At 55.5% G+C, this 23194-nt stretch overlaps 1 protein-coding gene across 2 annotated transcripts; it reads right to left on the reverse strand.

The window, feature by feature from the left end:
- Positions 1 to 1073: 1073 nt before the first annotated feature.
- Positions 1074 to 14458, reverse strand: NCF4 (neutrophil cytosolic factor 4). 2 transcript variants are annotated; one of them, XM_037513635.2, is made up of 10 exons: positions 14185 to 14458; positions 9784 to 9868; positions 9241 to 9394; positions 8150 to 8220; positions 6814 to 6941; positions 5728 to 5785; positions 5010 to 5108; positions 2532 to 2662; positions 2168 to 2233; positions 1074 to 1446 (listed from the first exon to the last, which is right to left on the reverse strand). In XM_037513635.2, exons 1-10 carry the CDS (start codon positions 14214 to 14216, stop codon positions 1251 to 1253), a joined length of 1020 nt encoding a protein of 339 aa, XP_037369532.1. In that variant the 5' UTR covers positions 14217 to 14458; the 3' UTR covers positions 1074 to 1250. The 2 variants fall into 2 exon arrangements, with proteins under 2 accessions (XP_037369532.1, XP_054552032.1); XM_054696057.1 differs by having other exon boundaries at positions 4998 to 5108.
- Between the last annotated feature and the right edge of the window lie 8736 nt (positions 14459 to 23194).

Raw genomic sequence — 23194 nt, forward strand, 5'->3', positions numbered from 1 at the left:
TCAGGATTTTTCCGCCCTCCCGCCATTAGCATTAATGACAGACCCCTGCGGTGCTACACGTGTGCCTGATGGCGGGCACCGGGAGTAGGGGGTGGGCGTGCATAGGTGGGTGCACCTGGGCCAAGAGACGGGGCATATAGGGGTGGCGTCACGGGCATGCCGGGAGCAACAGCAGAGAGAGCAGAGAAGCAGAGACCATGAGGGAACGCAGAGAGCCCAGAGAAGTGAGGATTCGCGGGGGGCTGCCAGCGTCCTGGCCCTGCGGCCCCCCTGCCTGCTGCGCCCCAGGCTGCTGCACTACAAATGGTATACAAAGCTCAATTAGAGCCCGAAAAAGCCACCGCGGGCTCACTCGCCTTTACGCGTCTGCCTGGATCATAGAGAACCTGCTCTGTGCCTTGCTGGTGCTGCAGCTTGGCATGGGCATGACCCTCGAGGGCCCTGGGTGTGGACTGTATCTGAGACAGGCAGTCCCAGCAAAGGGGGCAATGGGCGAATGGATTAGAGGCCCAAAGTTGGGGGGCTCCTAGATAGCCAGGACCCCAGTTGACACCCATTAAAGGATATTCTCCGTAGGGAAGCGAAACGCTGCCATCCCAACAGATCTTTCTGGCAAAAAGTGGATTTCAGGGGAGCAACTCTGCAGGCTGGGGAGAGGGTGCCTCTGAAAGAGACATTTTTCTGTAAACTCTTTAAGGGTCTGGAACAGGAAGAACCAATTTTTCAGCGCAGGCAGAACTCGTTCTGCACACTTCCCTGTACTGACCCTCCCAGCAACCTCCCAAGCTCACCCTCCTCTCCCCCCACAAACTCCGTCTGTGTTGATGAGGCTGTTGAAGGTGACATCAAGGCCACCAGGCCAGGTCACCCCATCCTGCTGGGTCTCCCCCACATACCCAGGAGGTTTGCAGGTTATTATTAAAGTTTGTTTTTACTTTTATCAATCTGTCTGAAGCTTGCTTGCTTATTGCCAGCCTAGAAAAGCCCAGAGGGGTAAGGGATGGTTGCCTTTGCACCCGGCAAGCCCCTCCTCTCTTCCCTCAAAAGACATTATCTTAAAAAGTCTGACCCTTGACATGAAATGGTTTATTTAAGTGAGAACCAGGCACGGACGCTGACGGGACAGCCCTGCAGTCCATCAGATTCAGGACCATGAAGGCAGCCCCTTGCCAGCTGCTCCAGGCCCTCATCTCTTCCGGGGCTGAAGTTTCCTGGCCAGTGTCCCCTCATAGCCCAGGGGCATCGTGGGCTCAGGGGGCTGTGTTGTAGACCCTGTAGTCGTCTCTCTGGGTGACATGCAGCTTCCAGGGGAAGAGGCGCTTCTGTGTGGGGAGATGCTGGGCCTGCCTCACCATGAGGCTCACATCCTCATCCGACAGCAGCCGAACCAGATCCCCCTCGGCGTCCCGGTAGTTCAGGGCGATGTCCTCTCTCTGGAACTCCCGCCTGGGGGGTTGAGGGGAAGGCAGGGTGAACGAAAGGCCCCTCAGCCTTGGGCCTCAACGTGGGGCCGGGACAGGGGGCTTAGGGCCTGAATGGAAGAATTCAGAAAAGGTCAGAACTTGACTTGGGCCTCCATGGCCACAAGGTGAGCCTCCCAGGAACAAATGCAGAAACAGACTCTGGGGGGGAGGGGGTGCTCAGAATAAACCAGTGTCCCAGCCTGGAATGTCTCCCGTTACTGTGGGCTGAAGGTCTAAGAACTGTTGTGGGGAGGAGGAGCCAGCCTCAGCCTGGCCGGGCGCAGCAAGGCCTGCGCGGCCCCTGAGGAGAGCTCGTGGAGGCTCGGAGGGTGCGATGGGTGCAGGGAGCCGGCATTCCTACAGCTCTCTATGGGTCATTAGCAAAATGGCCCAGAAGCCTGACAGCTGTGCCAGCACTGCGATCCCCAGAGTCTACTGCTAGGAAATCATCTTAAGAAAACCACTGGGCAAGTCATCAAATATGTTACCCAAAATAGTCTGTAGTAGAAAAAAGTGGGAGATAAACTGTGTGATGTCTCTGCATCCCCCGGGGCTAACAAGGGTTGCTGGGATCTACCTTGTCAGGGGGACGGTGGGGAAAACCAGAAGGCAACAGATGCAGAATGTCTAGCGCTTAAGCACTCTGTGTCCCTCCTCTGCTTCTCCAGGCCCTGACCCCTCTGCCTCCCACTGCAGCGCCTCACCTCATGAGCGCCAGCAGGTCCTTGAATAGTGGGGTGCTTTTGAGGTCTTCCTCCACTGCAATGTCCCTATGGGAACAAGAGGCCAGGGTGAGGAGGCATCAGGCCCGAAGGGGCGCAAGAATGAGGCTAGCCAGGCCATGCTGGACCTGGACCTCTTGCTGTCATGGCTTCTCTGCAGGTGAGGGGCAGCCGCTGCAGGAGTGTGGGTGTGTGCGGGGTAGGGGGGATGTGTGTGCGCGCACGCGGGAGCTGGGAGTTGACATGCCATCTAGTTTGGGTCTCTGGGGCAAGGTGGGTCATGGGGGGCAGGGAATGGCCAGGAGTGTGGCAGGACGGGAGGCCCCTCCCTCCTGCAGCCACACACTTGATGGTGCTGATGGTGTCCTCGTAGTAGTAGCAGCGCAGCCAGTTGGTGGGGTCGTCTTCCTCCGGGAAGTCCTTGAGGATCTTCACGAAGGACAGGGGGAAGATGCCCGTGGTTCCCCGGACAGTGCCCTGAGGAGGACAGGAAGGCTGACCTCGGGGTGGGAGGAAAGGATGCAGGGTTCTCCAGGCCCTCTTTAATGATGCGAAAAGGCGGATGAGGTCTCTTAGGTAGAGGGAGGAGAAAAAAGCAAGCCAGGCCACGAAGCTGTTCACCCCAAGAACAGATAAAGGCCTGAATCTGTCTCGGAAGAGACTCTCGTCTCTCACTCACTCCTCACTCATCCCAAGCCTCGCCCAGCACCTGCTCTGTGCCAGCTCTGGCCGCTCAGAAAGGACGTGGTCCTCGCACACCCCCAGGGAACTTCCACTATGGGGAGGTGACAGCCCACGGCAGGTAAGTAGGTGAACTTCCTTTTCCCCTGGGTGGGAGAGGTTAATGGAGAAAACAGAGAGGGAGGAAGCTCACACTTTCATCATTTTGCTGACACCACCTGCTCGAGACCAGCAATCTGCGCATCTCGGGCCAAGACCCAGCCTCGCTTCTGCCCACAGGTTTTCTTCATCTTCATCTTCACAGCCCTCCAGAAGACAGTATTCTTGTCCCATTTTACAGACACATAAACTGAGGCTTGAAGCAGCACCTTCACCCTCCCCTGGCCCCTCCCCCCATCTGAGGTCATAGCTGGCCACATACTGACACAGAACTTTCCAGAAAATAGGAAGCAGCAAACACTTCCTGTTTCTGCACAGTGACCCAGCATCAGGCAGCAATTGAGTACTGAGACAGCTCCGGGCAAGGAGGGGGCTGGTGGCGGGTGTGGAGAAATCAAAACCACAAAGTCGGCAAGCCCAGGGGTCCCTGCTCCACACAGGGACTCCCTCCCTCAGTGGTCCTGAACAGACTCACTCCCCCACCCCCAGCCCACAAACTCCCTCAGGCTCCCTCTCCAAGAGCCCCGAGCAAAAGGCATCTTGTTTGAAAACCACAAAGGCTGGCAGCCAGTGACCTCCCATCTCCACTCACAAGTCCTACGGAACCCTTGCCTGCGCCACACGCTCGTCACCACACGCGCACGCGCGCGCCTGTGTGTGTGTGTGTGTGTGTGTGTGTGTGTGTGTGCAGGGACAAAGCGTGAACAGGACAGGCAGACTGTGGCTCCAGAGTCTCACGGAGCCCTCCCAGCACCCGGCTAACGGCCACCTGGCACCCAGGCTCTACCACCCAGCCCTGAGCAGCCATGCCCCCCTTCAATCTTCCCAGAACCCTATGAAGCAACTGCCCTCACTATCGCCATTTGCAGAAAAGGAAACTACCCAGTTGAGCAACTTTCCCAAGGCCACAAAGCTGCTTCAAAACAAAGCTGTGATGTAACTGCAGACTCCAGGGCTCTTACTGCTGCCCATGAGACCAGCAGCCCAAATCCAGCCCGTGGGTTTCGGCCCAGTGGCCTTGCCCCTGGCCCCAGCCAGAAGTCTCACATGCTTGATGCTGCAGCTGCAGGGCTGATACTGACATCTTGTGGGTGGAGGCCGAGGTCGCTGCTAAACACCCATGATGCCCCCATGGGACCCCACAACAAAGAGCTGCCCAGCCCCAGGACTGCTACTGAATGAATGGGCTGAGCCCAGCACAGGCTGAGCAGCCAGACCAAGAAACTGCCTTCAGGTTCCAGTGAAGACTAACTGATGTGCCCCAAGTGACTGCTTTTGGGGTCAGAACCAAAGGCAAGTGAGGTTCCAGAATCTTCTATTCACATACCTACCACCCTAGTGGTTATGTCTCCTCATAGTCCCCCCATCACCTGCCCAGATGTCCAGGATCACCCTCATCAGTGTCTCTTCCTCTGGTTCTCTGATCCCCCACCAGACTCAGTGACCTCACCTCCAACTTATCTCCAACTCCACCTCCATACTCACCTCCATACTCACCTCCAACCCCACCTCCATCTGCACCTCCAACCCACCTCCATACTCACCTCCAACCCCACCTCCATCTGCACCTCCAACCCACCTTCATACTCACCTCCAACCTCACCTCCATCTGCACCTCCAACCCTTCCTCCATACTCACCTCCAACCCACCTCCATACTCACCTCCACCCACCTCCATCTGCACCTCCATCCTCACCTCCATCTGCACCTCCAACCCACCTCCATACTCACCTCCACCCACCTCCATCTGCACCTCCATCCTCACCTCCATCTGCACCTCCAACCCACCTCCATACTCACCTCCACCCACCTCCATCTGCACCTCCAACCTCACCTCCATCTGCACCTCCAACCCACCTCCATACTCACCTCCACCCACCTCCATCTGCACCTCCATCCTTGGCTCCCCCCCAACCATCACTCTCACCGCCATCCTCATCCCCGACCTTGACTCCATTCTCCTCTCGCTCACCTCCAACCTTACCTCCAGCCAGTCTTTATTGATCCGACTGAGCAGGAAGATCACATCTCCAACTTTGAAACTCAGCTCCAATTTGCTGTTCCCAGTGAAGTCAAACAGCGCCTGGGAGAGAGTGGAGCAGGAGGGAGGGAGGAAACGTTAGCTGGGTTCCCACGAAAGTGCTTCACGTGCCAGGGCCCATTTAACAGGTGAGAAAACAGGCTCAGGGAGGGTGAGTGACTGTCTGAGCTCACACCATTCACTGGGAGAGGAGCTGGGATTAGAACCCAGGTCCTCCTGACTCCAGAATGAGTCCTCTGCCTAGATTGGCAGGATGAGCATGGGGAGGGAAGGGTCCAAACTCTCCTGGGGCTCCCTGTGGGGCCTCTGGCTCTCCCATAAGCTCCAGCATGTGGAAGTGCTGGCTGCACTGGTGTTGAAATGCCCATTTCCAAGTGTGTGTCCCTAGGGGGCCATGAGCTCCTCGAAGGCAGGGCTTTGAGGCAACTGAGACTTCGGAACCAAGGCGGGGATGGCCAGGCGGAGGCTGAGTGAATGGCAGGGAGCATTCCTGGTGCGTGTCACATCCCCTCCCCTCATCCAGCTGGGGGCCGGGGGACCCTTCTCCCTGACCCGGGCCATCCCGGCACACAGAGGGCCCAGCAGGAGGGCCCCGGCGGCCGCAGGTGGAGCCAGGCTGCTGCCGTGGTGTGAGGGAGGAGGCCCGGACCGGCGGGAGTACCTCTGCGCGAGGAGCTGCCAAGCGGTCCAAGGGGGCACCTTGCCGGGACTGGCTTTTGCTGTGGGGAGAGAAGAGTCTGGTGGGCACCCAAGTCCTCTCCAGCTGCGCTCCCTGCGTCTTTGCCCAGAGGAGACTGCCCACCCCCACCCAGGGGTGGGAAAGGCAGGAAGGGAGAGGACATCAAAAATGCAGCTTGCACACTAGCCCTGGCTCCCAGCACCCCTCAGCGGGACTGAACCCCTCCTTGGTAGGCAGGAGGCAGAGGCTTGCGGAAGACGTGGGAGGAAGAGACATCCCAGCTTGGCGCCTTCCCTTGTCAAGCAGTTCACATCTGTTCTTCTTTCCCCAACTCTATTTTTCCAGCTGAGGACAGGCGTGGAGAGGAGACTGGCCTGCTCCAGGGCGCAGGGCTGCCATGGGCATAGCTGGAATCCTGCCCAAACCCCAGAGCCGCCTGGACGCACAGGGGTGGCGACCAGGCGCCAAAGGACTGTCATAACACAGGCCGGAGGAAGGGTCAGCACCTCTGCCCCTGGACTCCTCAGCAGCGGCCCTATCTCGGGAAGCACACCTTCTTTCGGAGATTGGCCTTTCAAAGAATATTTCCTGCTGGGGAAGGGCCTGGAGGCAGCGCCTCGCTTCTTCGGAATTAGGGAGTGGGCAGCAGCGCCCCCTGGTGGCCAGTGTGAACGAAAACTAACCAGGGACCTGGCACCCCAGGACCCCTGGGGATGTCAGTGGATAGAGTGACTCCTGCCTCTTCTTCCTGCTCCCCACTCTCTCCAGGCATCCAGAACTCTCAGGCCCAGCCCAGTTGTGCTTGTGACCGAGCCCACTCCATCAATGTCCCCTGTCTGGCCTCCAGGTTTTCTGGTCACTCCCATGGAAACACACCCACCTCTGTCCCGCCAAGCCCTGCACTAGATTTTCCAGGCTCATCTCTGAAGCAGAGCCATGCTGGAGGGCTCAGGGGTAGAACTCCTGGTCGTGCATCCTTTTCATCCAAGGGAGAGTTGCCTGGGCCTCCAGGATGGAAGTCTGCTTGGGAAGATGCCCAGGGCTCCCGCCCTAGAGACCCGCACTTACACTTTCCGGGTGTGGGGGCGCAGCCTGCGGAGCGCCTGCGGCACCTGCTCGGAGTCATAGGGTGACTGGTAGAAGAAGATCCGGACGTCCTCGTCCATCAGCACCCAGACAGGCAGGCTGAGGAGGTCCTGCATTTCGGGGACAAGGCAGGGTGGGAGGGCAGTCAGAAGAGAGGTTGGGGGCCCAGACCTGGCTGCTCCGTCCCCACCCCCACGCTGGCCTGTCTCTCCACTTATGTCTCTGCCTGACAACAGAAGCAAGATGTATTTTAGCAACCTCAGTAACATTTCACAAGCTTTGTTCCTGGGTTCAAGGTCAGGGGGGACCATCTGGCTTGAGAAGGTCATTTGGAAAAGATCTAAAGATTTCTAGACCCAACGTGGTGATGAGAGGTCATACTCCGGGCCACCCTGCCTCCATTTCCCCAGAACCTGGGAGTTAGGGTCAGAGAGGTGAAGGGACTTGCCCAAGGTCACACAGTCCAGCAAGGGACCCAGAGCGGGCACCTGCCACCAAGGCCCATGCCTTAGCTCGAAGTGAGAGAAAGTGGGGAAGGATCCCCCAAATAACCCAAATGAACAGCAATTCATGGTATTACGGCCTAAAAAACTTCCCAGTGCCTTATTCCAAATCAGAGTTGGGGAAACTGAGGCTCAAAGATGGAAGCAACTGGCCCATGTGGCAAAGCGAGGCAGCAGTGGGGCGGGGACTCTCATAGGATCCCAGGCTGGTCTCACCCCCGTGGAGCCAAGGCTGTGAGGGTGTGGGGGCGCGGGTCTCAGCAGGTCTGGAGCTCAGGTCAGGAGCACCGTGGCGGGCTGGGGCTGTAGCCACTGAGCTCCAGGCCCCTTGAGGAATCCTGAGGACGGGAGTCAGCCCTGCCACCCCCCTGCTGCTCGCTCCACTTAGGTTCTGGGGGCAACTCCAGTTTACAAAGCACTTTCCTGCCCTTTTCTCAATAGATCCCAGTCTCACCAGTGACACAGAGCTGGAGGCACCACCCCACTTCACAGAGGAGAAAGCCAAGGTCTAGAAAGGGCAGAAAACTCTCCCCAAACCACCAGAGTAGACTCTGAGACTCCTGCTTCTTCAGCGCTGAGAGTAGACCAGGAGGGGGAGCCCCAGTCTGTGAGCTCGCCTGAGGCCCTGAGAGGCCCTGCTGCCTCCTCCCCCAGGGCCCTGCAGATACTTCCTATTTGTCCCCCTTAACCAGGACCTCGGGTGTGGCACACAGGACATGGGGGCAGGAGACCCAGCTTCATGCTCCAGCGCCACACCCGGGGAAGATGCTTCTCCCTAAAGGTCTCCCCAGGAGCCCAGCCCCACCTGCTGCTACCTTCATGTAGGCGTTGAGGACCGGTATCCGCGACTCCGCGATCTCCTGCTTCACACCCACGTAGACTTTGGCTGGGGAGAGGCAAAGCGCCTGTGAGGAGCCTGACCGGGAGCGCGGGCCCTGGCGGCCCCCCAGGCCAGGATCCCGGCCAGAGCCCCTCCCCGTCCAGCACAAAGGGCCGCTCTGGGCTGCCCCTCCATCCAGCCTGTTGGGGGGGCATCAGGGAATGGCCAGCGTCCTGCCCACGCGGGCGGGTTGCACCGAAGCTGCAGAGAAGGGTTGACCCAGGGGGATGACGATTCTCACAAGGAAGAAAGAACCCGGCCCACGGGCTGAGGCCCTGCCGCAGTGGAGGCGGATCCACGTCATGTGCTGACACGTGAGGACACATGCGGCGGCCGCATGTGGAGGGGGGGCCCCGAGGAACACAGGGACAGCTGTCGGGGAACAGCCCAAGAGAGAACAGGGCGGAGACCAGGGGCTCCGGAGGTCAGGGCAGGGGCTGGCCTAGGGCAGGGCAGACCCTCTTAGACCATCCTCCCTGGCAGCAGGCAGGGCTGGGGCAGGGCAAGCCGGGCAGAGCCAGGCCTGGGAGAAACAGATAAGGGGGAGTCACTGGGGCAGAGTCGGGTCCTGGAGATGCTGTTGCTGAGGAGAGAGCCTGGAGGTGGCACGGGAGCTTGAAGGGAGGTGCAGAGGGCAGAGCGCAGAGCGCACCCGGGGCTCACCCCCATCACCCACCCCCTGAGTGTTTCTCCTGCAGGCCTCAAGTGGGCGGGTGCTGAGAAGCCAAGGGGTGTGCTGGGATGCAACTAGGAGGCAGGGGCGCTGGGATGTGTGGAAGCAGAGCTGTGACACTCGTGGCCTAGCAGAGCAGGGACGGGGGTGTGGGTGGCGGAAACAGGGTGGCTGGGAAGGTCACGGGGCACAGGGTCGAGGGTTGTGAGGCCTGACTGTCAGGGCTGGTAGCTGGACTGCCAGGAGGGGGCCCTGGACCAAGGGAACAGTCTCACGGGCTGAAACAGGACAAGGGACAAGTGTCGGGTGCTAGATGGGGGGGGCAGGGCAAGGGAAGGAGGCAACCCGGCTACCTGGAAGGGTGGGCAGGGTGCAGGTGAAGGGGCTCATCTTGTTCTCGGGCCCGAAGCGCTCCTCCAGCTTGCTGTGCAGGGCGTAGAACTGGCGGTAGCGGCGGTAGATGAGGTACTTGGAGCCCCCTTTAGTCTTCACCTCGATGACAAAGACCTGGAGAACAGAGGCCAGAGGCCTGGGGACGGGGCTCGGAGGTCAGGGGTAGAAGGTAGATTTGGGGGGATGGGAGTCTGAGGGCCCAGGGTTAGAGCAGGGTGGATCACCCTCAGTATTACCTCTGGGCCAGATAATGGTTTACTGGGGGGCTGCCCCGTGCAATGTGGGATGTGAAGCAGCACCCCAGGACTCTACCCTCTAGATGTCAGGAGGACCCCTGGCCCCAGCTATAACATCCCAGGGTTCCCTAGAGATCAAAATCGCCCATTAGGAGCCACCAGGATCAAAGTTAAGAGATGAAGTTGAAGGGTCAGAGGTCAGAAAGGTACAGAAGTCGGGTGGGTGGGGTTTCAGAGGTGGGAGCAAAGGCCCGGGCTCTCTCTTACGAAGTGGCTGGTGAAGCCTCTTTTCTCCTGGGTGTCGGCGATGTTGGCTGAGATGGCGACATCGTCAGGAAGTTGTTCAAAGTCGCTGAGGGCGGTGGAGGGGAGAAATCGTGGTTATTGCTCATGCGCTGGATGGGTGTGGTGTGGGTGTGTGGTGGGGTGAGGGGCAGTGTGCAAAGTGAGCCATGTAGGTATCATGTCCCTTGTTTGACACCCCTTCCCATGCAGGCCCAGGTAGACAGACCAGCCTTGAGGGTGAAGGCGTTTGCAGATGGGGCCACCATCAGCAGCTGCATTCTAAGCTAATAGATCCCTGATCCCCGTCATTCAGTCAGAAACAGCATCAGTCTCTGCCACCACTCAGACACCCAAGCTCCCGTTTTAGGTCACAGGGGTGTAGTCCTCAGAGACAATGACATTTGGGTCAGGAGTCCACCAGGTAGGACATGGAGGAGGGTCCTCCAGGCAGAGGGAACAGCATATGCTAAGGCTCCGGGGCCTGAACAGCAGGTCCAAATGTAATGTGGCTGGAGTCTGGTGCAAGCAGACTGAGCAGGCAGCTGTGGCCAGGCTGGGGCGGGCGGAGGAGGGCCTCATGCCGAGCCAATACTGCTATAAGTAGCAGGGAGCCACACAGGCTTTAGAGGAATGTGAAACAATGTGATCCCAGATTTAGGAAGCCAATACAGGCAGCTGTGTGCTGAGGATAAGGGACAGACACTGACGGGACAGAACGCCACTGGGAGACTCCCGAGCTCAACCAACAGGCCACATCCAGAATAAGGCTCAGCCTGGGGGCTCCTGAGATTGACCAGCCAGCCCCCAGCCAGACAGCCTGGAGGCTCCCAATGGCAACCACCATCCAGACATGGACTTAGACATGGACTCGGACCCAGCCTGGAGGCCCCCGAGGTCAACCAGCTGCCCCACCCGGACTCAGTCTGGAGGTTTTCGATGCTGACCAGCCGGCCACACCTGGACTTAGAGTCAGCCTGGAGGTTCCTAGCATCAAGCAGCCACCACACCCAGACAGATTGAAGGCTCCCAAGGTCGACCAGCTTGCTGGACCCAGACTCAGACTTGTCCTGGGGGCTCCCGAGGTCCAGCAGTCTTCTTGGTCCCAAAGCATCTCTCAGGATGGACAAAAGGGTCACCTTATCAACATCATTATCATTTGCAGTGTCACTTGGTTTTTCCCGCTAAATGAGCTCCAATTTTGTTCAGGGTGCCTCGCCCCAAGGTTGGAGATTGTGTCTGGTCTCAGCCAAGTAGAACAATCCTCTTCCTGTTTTCCAGCCTCCCTGGCAGGAAGGAGCAGCCGTGTAACCAGTTCTGGCTCATGAGACCTAAGCGCCTGGGCGCTGCAGGGGCCTCTTGGAGCGTGGTTAACTTTCCTGATCCAGCGGGACGAACAAGGCCAGCGTGGTCTCTCTCCCCTCCCCTCTGCCTGTCTTGAAAGTAAGTGTGACGTCTGGGCCTGCAGCAACCCTTTGCATCCATGAGGCAGAAACTTGAAGACAATCAAAGGAATCTCTGGGATGTTGACCCTAAAATCCTGGCACTGTGGAGCCAGCTCTGCCTACCTCTGGACTTCTCTTTGTGTGGAAAATAAGCCCCTGTTGGAATAAGCCACTGTCTGTTCCCTGCAGCCACGTGCATTTTCAATGGCCACCCTACCCATTTGTGAGTCACTCCGGAGTTGTGACTTGCAGGGTCTGGAGACTGGATGTGGAGGTGACAGAAAGGGCAGCGTCACACATGCCCACTTGTCCCCCACATCCCGACCCGGATGCCTGAGAAGGGGGTAAGGTTGATGGACTCCTTCCGGACTAATTTGAGAGGCCCCTTGGGCACCCAGGAGAGGTTCAGCTGGCCCTGGAGCTCAGCAGGGGCCCCCGGGCTGGAGTGGAAGAGTAAGAACCATCTCCCGGGACAGAGAGCATTCTGGGAGGCGGTGGATGGGGTGCTGAGGACAAGTGTGGCCAGAGACAGCAGATGGCTGAGGAGATGGGGAAAGGAAAGACGGGGCGGCTGAGTCCAGTCTCTTGTGGACAGATGAGGAAATAGGAGCAGTTGTGACGCTGATGTCATAATGATTTCAAAACAGGGCAGGCATTGAGGGAGGCGGGGGCTGCCACAAAGCTAGCTAGGACCTCAGGGGACATCAGTTTCAAAGTCTGCCCCCCCAGCTCAGCCCCTATTTGTCCCCGAGTGACCTGGACTGTCTGCGATCTTGGGCAGGATGCTGGAGGCAGCCACCGGGAGGTGGTTCTGGGTGACCGTGGGCAGGCAGAGGGGATCCCTGCTCCTCCCACTGCAACCTCCCCAGTCACTTTCCACACACCTTTGGGAGAAGCTTCCTCCAGTTTCTCCACGGAGGCTGTGCATTTCACGGGTATTTCATGCGCATTGACAGGAGGGGCAGGAAGGAACCAGAGGGGTAGCAGAGGCCCTGTCCAGGGAGGCAGGCAGGCTGGGCAATGCTGACTACCCTGCCCGGGTCCCGAGCACTCTGGGTGTGCCCGTCACTCCTGCAGAACATGTCACCTTCTTACAGATGTGGAAACTGAGGCACAGGGAGGTGAATGAACTTGCCCGAGTAAGTTGGGAAACGGGGATCTGACCCTCAGTTATCTGGCTCCAGAATTTTCTTCCCAAAACATGGCTGCCCAGCCTCTAGTTCAACGCTCCCAACAGCTCAGTGTGAACTTAGAGAAACCCTTGTTAGCACGGAGCACGCTAGGATGTGAACTCCGCCCTCCTGGCACCTGGGTGAGCAGAGGGGCTACGCGCTAAACCGATAATCCTGTTATTGAAATGGCTCTGGGCACACAGAAGGGAAACACACCAGATGCTGGGCTGCCCCTGGATCCTGGTGGTCACCTGTGCCCTCAAAGCTGCAGAGGGGCCAAGGTCAAGAGAGCATAGTAAGGGGGTCCTTGTGAGATGGGGTCACCTCTCCCAGAGAGAAAGGCTGCAGGGCCATCTGGGGGGCAGAGGAGGCCAGGCTGCCTCAGCTCGAGGTGGTCAGGGAGGGCTTCCCAGAAGTGGCGCCAGCAGTCAGCGGGAAAAGCAGAGGAGTTGACAGTGGGACAATAGGCAGGGGAAACTGAGTCAGAGGCTACAGCCATGCAGGAAGGGACAGGTGTAAGCCAAGGCTAAATGGTTACATTGGCCCCTGACCCCACAGTACAAGAGAGAGAACAAAGTCATCTAATTTTCTCCCTGAGGCTTTATTCTCAGTCCACCTGGCCCGGCCTAAGCAAGCAAAAGCAAACAGCTTTGAGCTAAGACCAAGACCAGCTAGAGACTGGAAAAGAATGATGGGGGAGACTCCCCAGAGGCGAGGGGCTCACCCACAGAAGTTCACACCTCCAGGTGTCTGGAGAAAAGCCTCTCCCTGCTTCTTCATGGATGAAGTGCCCTGGGACTCCACAGGGAACCTCAGGCTCATCTGCATTCCATTGCCCCCCCTCCCCTTGCATTTCAGCCAATGAATAGACCTCCCCTGGCTGAGGCCCTGCCCCCACCGGCGGGCAAGAGCCAAGTCCTGTGCTCTGGGGTCCCCAACCCCTCAGGGCCCAGACCTGGCACTGAGGGAACTTTCAGAACATCCTTGCCAAGAGAGGAGGCCAGGCCTCCTGCCGAGCCCCAGCTCCGAGCCCCAGCTCCCCACCCCAGGCTTGCCACTCGCTCCCCAGGACCCCGCCCTCTTGGGGTCTCGGTTTCCCACCTGTACAGTGACCGGATGGGACTAGAAGGAGCTAAAGACACTGTCCAGCTCAAAGATCCAGTTATGACTTCAATAAATAAGCATTTTTGGAACACCTGGGACTGTCGTGCGTCCTGGGCAGTGATCGGAAGGGACGAAATATCCTTCATGGGTTTGCTTCTAATGGCGCCAGGGGCTGGGGGGACAGAGGAACGGCTGTGGGCAACGGCCCCGGGAAGCCAAGGACTGAAGAGCGACAGCGGGCAAGCGGCCCCGGTGCAAGGAGGGAGGTCAAGGAAGGCTGCTCAGAGGAGGCCACACCAGTGCCCTGCTGAGTGGAGAGGATCAGCCAGGTTCTGCTGAACAGAGGGTGAAGACGCCCCACCCCACCGCCACATGGCGCCCCGAGTCCAGCCCGGACCCCAGACCCCTGCGTTCTGTCCGCATGCCGCCCGCTGCGGTGTGGTCCTGGGTTAGCCGCTCCCCCTCTGGAGCATCAGCTTCCCCTGCAAGCCCAGATCTCCCCGAGACAGTTCTGCGCCTGCATAGCTCCAGCGGATTCAGACTTCAGACGCTGACTCACCCTCGGCCTCTCAGCTTTTGAGATGGATAAGGAACTGCACCTGGGGGGCTGGCCTGCCCCAGGCCCCGGAAAGCGAGGAGGCCCAGGGGCCGCAGCCTGCACTCACCTCTTAGCCCGCAGCTGCTGGGCCGAGGCCATGGCCGATGTGTCTGGGGGCGTGGGCACCAAGGGTCTCAGCAGCCAGGCCCGGGCTGAGTTCAGCTCTCCCTTCCTCCGGCCACCCGGCGTCGGGTCTGTGGTCCCAGGGGTCCCTGCCCCTGATTCACTTCTAGAAGCGGCCCCTCCTCCATGCCCTCACTTCCTCTTCTCCTCCTCCCAGCTGGCAAATGAGGAAGTCCCACCACCGCACTGAGAATGGGAGTTCACCGGCTCTGAGGCTTTGGTGACTTTCTCCAAGCCAGTCTTTGGCGCCAGGTCTCAGCAGGGCATCAGAGGCCCCTCCCATCAAAGACGGATCCCAGTGCCAGCTCAGCCAACCAGGGGCCTTATCTCCTTGGAAGTCACTCCTCGTCCTCTGGTTCATCAGCCCAACCCACACACCCTCACCACTAAGATTTTGCCTAAGTGATTCTCTGGGCCTGGAGTTCTGGTCTGCCTCAGACTCAGCCTGCCTCAGACTCAACTCCTAGGCCGCCTCCTCCAGGAAGCCTCCCTGGTTTCTCCAACAGTTAGTGCTGGCAGGCACTGCTGTCTTGTTAGAGTGGGAAGGTTGGTTTATGCCTCTACCCTCCCCTGACGCGCTAGGCTATATACTTTCTCTGTCCTCTCCTTCGTCATCTGTACAGCAGGATTATTAAAGGGAGTTGCAGGAAGAATTGAGGAAAATGTATGCAAAGTCCCCAGACACGTGGATTTCTCTTTCTCGTCCACAGTTCTGTGCATGTGTCTATGTGTAGCAGGTAAGACACCTCCCCAGGTTTCTGGAGGCCTTGCCATTGCTCCCCCACCCTCTCCACCCAAGCAACCCCGCCACTGACTCAGACACTGAGGGGGGCATTGGCCACAGGGGACCAGCTTGGCTGGGCAGGGCCTCAGACCTAGGTGGGCAGGCTGTTTCTCTCCACCCCCGCTCCCATCCCCCCTGCCTCTCAATCTGCTGAATACGGGTATTTCTCTGGCTCTTCACACGCAGAACAGCAGTGCTGCTAATTTTATGCCAGAGCTCTGATACAGTGTAATTTGAGGCCAGACACTGTCAGCAATCCGCTCTGTTTGCCATGTCTTCACACCCCCCAACACACACACACACACACACACACACACACACACACGCAGGCATGCACAGCTGCTGCTGTTGCAGGGGTGGGGGAGGCATGCAGCAGCAGAGCGGCCGGAAGAAGAGCCAAGCTCTTCACATACTCCATTCAGTAAGTGTTTGCCCAGCTTTCTGAGGAGGTATAAAGAGATGCCTGAAGTGACCCCTACTTTACGGAGAATGAATGCTTGACCACCTCTTCTCCCTGCAGCCAACAGAAACGGTCAACAGGAGTCAACAGAAACGGTCACTGAATGGTACCAACGGGCCCGCATCCCTGCCCCAAGCACATGTATTTTGTTCATGGAGCAAGGGCCTCAGCTATGGCAGTTTGCAGCACACCTGACCCTCGCAGCCTGGGAGTACCAAGCGGCCAGCCAAGAAGATAAGGCCGCTCAGGACAGTGAGAAGCAAATGACCATCAAGGGACATTTTGACAATGACAAAGAAGATGACATGTTAAAAAAAAATAGGCTCAAGAACTCAAAAACAAATGCCAGGGGCCATCAGAGAAGAGCTGGCCTCATCTTAAGGTTTGCAAATGTCTGTCACGGCTGGCCTCTGGGCAAAGGCTCAAGGTGCTCAAACCTGGGAATTCTCGAGCCTGAGAAAAAAACGGATGCAAAGGGCACCCAATGGGCAGCACTTTTCACACCTTGCTCCCTTGTGTGTGAGATAAAACCCAGCCATCTGTAGAGATGAGGAAACCACCTCTGAGCTGCCAGGGGTCAGGTCTGGGGCAGCAGGAAGGGGAATAAAGTCTCAGATGGGCCCACAACCAGGCCTGCACATTCTGCAGGGCCAGGCGACTCCTGGAGCTCATGCGAACTCAGCAGATGCCTGCTGCCAGCAATTGTCCCAGGAAAATCCCAGATTGTACAGAGCAAGATTCCTGGGGATCCCTCGCTCACTGAAGTCCCCAATCCTGACCCACATGTGTCTCTTTTTATAATTTATGAGGGGAGCTTCACTGGACCTCCTCCCTCAGCCATAAATAGCCACTCCTGGCAGGCCCTGGAGCAGTGTTTGAATACAGGGAGAGCATGGGTGAGGTCAGCTAGACAGTAAGGTCCCTAAAGGCAGTGGCCCTGTTCTTCCCCAGGACACGGCTGTGCCGGGGCTGGAACTCAGGGGCCATGGCTGAAGCACGTACTAACTGTGCCACCCCTCTGGCCATCAGTTTCCTTATTTATTTTTCTAAACGGAGTGTAAAATATTTGCCTCATAGCATTACTATATTATTCATCTCTTCAAAATGTATTAACACCTACTATGTGCAAGACACCTACTGTGTGCCCAGCTCTAAATGCAAGTCATTATTCCATGGTACAGACCTTTTGCAGGTGGTTAAATAAGACAGTGAAAGTCAAAGGTAAGCTCAGTTCAATGCCTGGTGCGTAGTATTTAGGTGGTCAGTAAATAACAGGTGTTACTATTATTATTGTTATTGATGATAATTTTATGGTAATTTGATAATTTCTATTGCTATGAAAGATAATTTGCTATTAAGATAATCGCTATTAAGATAAATTTGCTATTAAGATAAATTGCTATTAAGATAATTTCTGTTGGTTCCATCTTGATCTGTCTCCCCCTTGCACACCTTACTTCTCTCACAAAACATGTTAAATTCTACTTTTTTTTCTCATCCACACTCATGGGAATGAGTTTACACTTAATCAAAATGTTGACGGAAATATACCGCCAGGGGGCGCCGCGACTCAGCAGCCAGCTTCCCGCTCTGCAGCGCCACCTACAGGAGGAAACTCATAAACCTCAATGAAAGGGCCAGTCCCGCGAGGTCAAAGAATGAGCCAGTGGGGCAGAGGCGGGCCTGCTGGATCCCACTGCCCTCTGCAGTCAGGTCTGTCAGAGTCTGAGCGGGTCTAAGAGCAGATGCGCCACAGAGGTGAAGAATCCTGCATCTTCTCTCTACTGACCATAAGTAGAGAGATCGATAAGAGCCATTGATGCATGGAGCGTTTACAGAGGAACCACCCCTGCTCTGTAAAATTGCGGGAGGATGTGAGGTTACATTTGCAAAGCCCATAGAACAAGGCCAAGCTCCGTACATGTTGACCTTGATGACCACTACTTGATCCCTATTTGTTCATTTATTATTTCACAAGCATTCATTTGTTAAATGATACAGAGAAGAATCTGGCCCAGTTGTGCCCTCAAGGGAATCACACTCTCAAACTTGCAAGCATATGTACATGCCTTTGCACAAGCATGTGTGCACACATATGCACCAATGCTCACACAGCACACATGTGCACATGCATACACACAAGCACACGTGTGCCATACAAGACTTGCATAGGTGCGTGTACATACACTCACGCCTATATGTACACATGCGTGCCAGTGTGTGCCCACATGCACCTGACATGCATGCACAGGTGTGCTGGCACTACACATACACAGGCTCACACCCGCATGTACACACTTACACACATACATGCAGAATAAAGTACAATTCAGAGAGAAACCAGAGGAAACATGTTAAGAATCCAGATTTCCTGATTCCCAGTCCAGTGCTATCTTCAGCCCCCCAGGGGGCAGACGCAAATATCTCCAGGGCCTAGCAGGTATCTTCACAGTGTCAGTTGGAGCCAGTGTGCAGTGGCAAAGGAAGCCAGGTAAACTGTCTGGAGGTCTGCCTCTCCATGCCAGCACCCCTGGCACAGAACTCCTAGGAGCCAAGAATTCTAAATCTGAATCCTGCCTTCTAGCTCATCAGGAAGCAATATTTGTCAAGGTAGCAGGACAGAATTTGTTTTATTAGCCGTCTGCTGGCTTGATCTATGCTTGGGCCCATGGCAGTTGGGCCTCCATTTGGGCTGTGGCTGTAGTCCTGCAAGTGCTGGGGTCAGCAAGCAGGACAGAGGGACTTGTCGGCCGCAGTAATCAATCTTCTGGTCTCCATCCCAAAAGGAGAGAGACTCTATCAGAACACTCAAAGAGTAACGTAATCTGATTGACTTTAAAAAACCCCTTGTCTGCTGCCTAGATGGCAGGTGGGACCGGAAGTGAGCAGAGAATGTTGCCCTTCTAATAGCCTTCAAATTCAGTGTTTAAAGGTCAGCCTTACCAAGATATAATTCACATAGGATAAAACTCACCAAATTACAGTGCACAGCTTGGTGGGTTTGGACAAGCATGTAACCACCATTGTTACAATGCGGGACATTTCCATTATCCCAAAACCCAGCCCTCATGCCTCTCTGCAGCCAGTCTCCTCCCCACCCCCAACCCCCTCAGCAACCATCGATCTGCTGTCTATCTATTTCTATTCCATTTTGCCCTTTTTGAAATGTCATACAGCTGGAATCACAGAGTGTGAGATCTTTTGTGCCTGACTTTCTCCCCAACATATAATGCTGCTGGAATTCATCCATGCTGGTGTATATATCAGCCACTTACTCTTTTTGTTGCCAAATGATATTCTCTTATATGGTATGCCAATGTGTTATCTATTCACAAGTTGACAGACATTGGTGTTGTTTACAGTTTGGAGATTTTCAAACAAAGCTGCCACCAGCATTTAAGCATAAGAATTCCAGGGACATGTGTTTTCACTTCTGTCAGTCAAATAGAGTAGAATGATGGGTGGCTTGGTAGGTGCATATTTAACTTGATAAGAAAACTGGTTTCCCAAGTTTTTGGACCATTTTGCTTTCCCACCAGGCACTGTGTCAGGAATTGGATGTTCCAAGGTTCCGGGTCCACAGGGTCTCCAGATCCTGGAGGGGGTCTCAGCACAGTCCAAGCCTCAGGGCTGGTTGTTAAACTATCTCTTCCCCACTCCAAAGCTACCCTTCTGTGCTCACCTTTGTTGGGAATCCAAACCAGCTGGGCTTTGCCAGTGGATGCCCATTTGTTTCTTCCAACAGGGGCTGCTAGAAGAACCTGGAAGACTGGGCAATAGGAAACAATCTCTCTACCCTTTATATTTGCTCCCTGTGCCCACAGTGTTGTCCTGGGAGCCTTAGTTGGCCCCAATACCATCAATTCTAATTTCTGTATTTTTTCCTCCCTTCCCAGCCTCACCCCAGCCCTTCCTCAGAGGGCTGAGGCGCCGCATCCCAGCTCCACAGAGCTCCTCTTCTGAGCTTCTAGATTATGATAACGCCCCTCTCTTCCTGTTGCTTCCCACAGAAGCAGTTACTATCTGGTTACCTCATGGTCCCCCTTTGCCTTTGCAGCCTGCCAAGCTCTGTCTAACCAATCCCCTATATTAAATTTTCGCTGTTAAAGTAACTTGAGTGCTTTCTGGTTTGCCATCACCCAACCAGCCTAGCAGGCCACAAGTCTAGGTCCCAATTAGCGTGAGTATCTCGAGGAACACAGGTTAAGGAAGGGGAAACTTGAGCTGGAGCAGAAAACAGACCTTGAACAACTCGCCCAAGCACTCAAAACAGTTTCCTCATCTGTGGACGGTCCACCTAGAGCCTGACATAATTGAGGCCTCAATAAATATCTGGGGAATGAAGTGGGGAAGGAGACGGTTTTTACTAGTCACTGACACCCTCTCTGTTAGGAAATTTTACCTCTTAGGGTGTTATTCCAACACCCTGCAGGGAATGCAAATTCCTCTCCTTTTATCTGGCTAGACTAGCGACTGCTGAAACCCACCAGAATCCACGCTTCCTTTCTGCCCTGGGTGATTAAGTTCCTAAGTTGTAGCTGGACTCATGGCCACCCAGTTAAGGTACATCTCCCGACCTTCATTGCAGCTACCAGTCCCACCATGGGCCATGGAGGGACGGGGAAGGAAGGGCACAACTTCCTGGCTGTGCCTTCCAGGGGAGAAGGTGTATCCTCCATGCCCTTTCTCTCTGTCCTGCTGGTGCAGGGTCCAAGCTCAAAGGATGGTTGAGCAACAAAACCTGGCCCCTCCCCAGAAGGCTTACCATTTACATGGATCAGGGAAAGAAAGAAATCTCTACTGTGTTCAAGCTGCTGATAATTTGACCTTGTTCCAGCAGCTGCCCTACTTAATATACTAGAAGCAGAGTTGGGAACCATTTTCTGTAAAGGCCCAGAGAGTGAACACTGTGCGTTCTGCAGGACATCGATCTCAGCCATGACTACTGGATTCCATGGTCATCGCCCAGAAGCAGCCATCAGCGATAGACAACTGAATGGGCGTGGCTGTCTTCCAATAAAGCTTGGCCTGTAATTTGCAGACTTCTGTGCCAAATTTAGAAGCAAGAGGTTCTCTGGCAACAATCCACAGAGATTCTAGGTAAGAGGAGCAGAGAAGAGTCCAGGAAGGTGAGTCCTGAAGGGAGGGGAGAGGAAGAGCCAGAGCAAGTCAATTCTGCCCCCCACCCAAGTGGCAGCTCCCAGAGGCCCACCTCTGTTTCTTGGTGCTACTCCAATGCCACCACCTCTGGGATCACAGTCCCTCTGCCCTGGGAAGGACAGTCCCTCTGACTGTAGTCTGCATGCCCAAACATATTGAAACTTGATGTTGTTAAAATGTCAATAATCAAAGTGGGGTGGCGTGGAGGTGGAGGTGGGGTTGGGAGTTAGGGGAGAATATAAGCAGCAGAAAAGTCACGGCTCCAGGCTGCAAAGCATCTCCAAGGGGCTCTATTCAAAATCAGTGGTGGCCCCAAATAGTAACTAGAAAGGAGCCCAGTCTTCCCTTCCATGAGCCCCTGTTCCACGTCTTCCTCTGGGGCCCCTGCTCACTTGCATCTCCAGCCCCAGCCCCCAGGAATCCTGCTCCCTCCTGTCCTTTCTCTAGCCTGTACATCAACTTGACCTAGTTCTTGATCCTGTAGAGCAAGTTGCCCTCTCTTGATGCATTCTCCCCGCTTCTCCCCACCTCCCTAGCTCCATGGCTTTTCTCCTTCTGATTCTCTGCAATGCCTAAGATTCAAAGCAGGTCAGAGACTCTCCTTGAAGGCTGGGGGAGCACCTCTTTGAGCTCTCAGGGGCTGGGAGTCTGCGTTAGAGTGTCTTGTAGACTCCACCCCAGCTAAGGATTCCTGCTAAGGATTATGTGCCGCGAACACGTTTGGCTCAAGGGCTGTGTTATCTTCATCTCTGAACTTGTCCAAAACAGGAGGAGAGACAGAGGGATGGAGGGAGGCTGTGAAGGAGGGGGCACAGCAGGGAGTGAGTTTCCAGCCCCAGGCACTCGCCTCTCCCTGATGCAGGTCAGGATGCTGTGACTGAGACCTTGCATTTCCTCCTCCTCATGGCTCTGTCCTCTTAAAGGAGGCGCCTCCTTCCCCATGCCCACAATGTGGCACTAACCACGCAGTTTCCCTTCGCTCTGGAATTGCACACCCAGGAAGCAGATTACTTTGCATCACGGGGCCCTAGAAATTTCCACTGCTGCCCTCCACCCCCTCACCCTTGCCAACACAAAAGCTAATCAAGGTGTTTTCCAGAATGAGGATTTCATCTTCCACCAACTCCTCCAGGGATGAAACATAACAGGTCTTTGATTATTATTTTCTAATTGGCAATGTGTTTTTTCCTTTTCTTCATATTACCCATCTCGTTTCCTTCAGCTTGGGGAAGAGAATGAATTGCCCACGGTCATAGAGCTGGGCTGGGACTGGAATTTCATTCTCATTTCACAGTGTTTGCTGCTTCCCCTCCACACATGGACTAGGTCCAGGGCACCAACTGATGGAGAATGTGGGCTGAGAATTTGCCAGGGGCCTTCCCTGTGCTCATGCAGCAGGGGGGGTAAGGGAGGGTAGTGGTTAAATTGCTCTGCGACTCAAGAGCATAAAAGAAAAAAAAAAACAAAACTATCTTTCTCCTGGAGGCTGGTCCCCACAGACACAATTTACCTGCAGATGACCCAGCTTGAGCGAGCAGAAGTCACTAAGCTTGAGCTGAACCCTAAGGCCAGCTAAAGTCAGGAGGCTGCAAACATGGAGCGGAGGGGATGCTACTCAGAGGCTGGGACCCGCCAACAGAAATTCAAAACTCCAGTTACCTGAAGAAAAACCTCTTCATACTCCTTCAAGTATGAACTGCCCTATAACTAGCCAATGAGCTTCAGCCAAGTGCACATTTCTTTGCCATCCCCCACTCCTTGACCTATAAAATTTAACTCTTTCTTCTCCACTCTCGTTCCCAAAACCCTTTCTTAACTGGAGAAACAGATTTGTGTTCCCTCCTGCCTCCTTGCCAATCAATTTGCAATAAAGTGTCTGTCTTTTCCCAGACTCTGGAGTCACGGCATTGGCTTGTAAGCACTTTGGGGAGTAAGTCCAGGGCTTGATAGCAACAGGGGCCACAGCCCCTCTCACATACGCAAGGAAACCAGGAGCTGGTACTGCCACACTGAGGTCCTGCAAGTCTTCATAGGGCAGTTCCCCTCCATGAGGCCAACGTCAGTCACTTCCTGCTCCTTCCCTTACAAGCATTTCTGTCACACATTCAGAGATGCTTTCCCAGTGGACCCCATGGGCATCCGACAAGCTAACCCGTGCCGCAGTACACCAGCAGAACAAGAGGCAAAGGACACACAGGAGAGGGGTTTCTCTCTGGGTACTGGTGCAAGGTGATCCTGCTCCCATCAGACAAGGCCTCTCAATGCTTTCTAGCTGACAAACAACACCCATTTGTTAAATGTGTTACTAAACTGTTGTCACAAAGGCTAATCCAGTTTGCAAACCTATTAGATGAAAGTCTCAGGAGGAGAATCATTATTTTTCATCCTCTCCTGGCTGTTTGTTCAGTGTGTGGTGGGGAGAGCGCAGGAGGGCGGGGCACCCCATCCCCATCCTCAGTGTGTGCGTGTTTGAGTCTGGAGGGACCAGATGGGTGTGCACAGCACCATGCCGTGAGGAAGACTTTCCAAGCCCTGTGGGCAAATCCTTGG

Source organism: Talpa occidentalis, unplaced genomic scaffold (assembly GCF_014898055.3).
Source record: "Talpa occidentalis isolate TD23 unplaced genomic scaffold, MPIMG_talOcc4v2.1 talOcc4.16, whole genome shotgun sequence".
In the NCBI taxonomy this organism is placed as follows: Eukaryota; Metazoa; Chordata; class Mammalia; order Eulipotyphla; family Talpidae; genus Talpa; species Talpa occidentalis.

Coding starts and splice junctions, on each gene's coding strand:
- NCF4 (XM_054696057.1), bottom strand. CDS start 14,216: ATGGCCTCGGCCCAGCAGCTGCGGGCTAAGAG. Junction 9,395..9,783: donor GAGGCTTCACCAGCCACTTC/GTAAGAGAGAGC, acceptor TCTGTTCTCCAG/GTCTTTGTCATCGAGGTGAA. Junction 1,447..2,167: donor GACCTGCTGGCGCTCATGAG/GTGAGGCGCTGC, acceptor TCAACCCCCCAG/GCGGGAGTTCCAGAGAGAGG.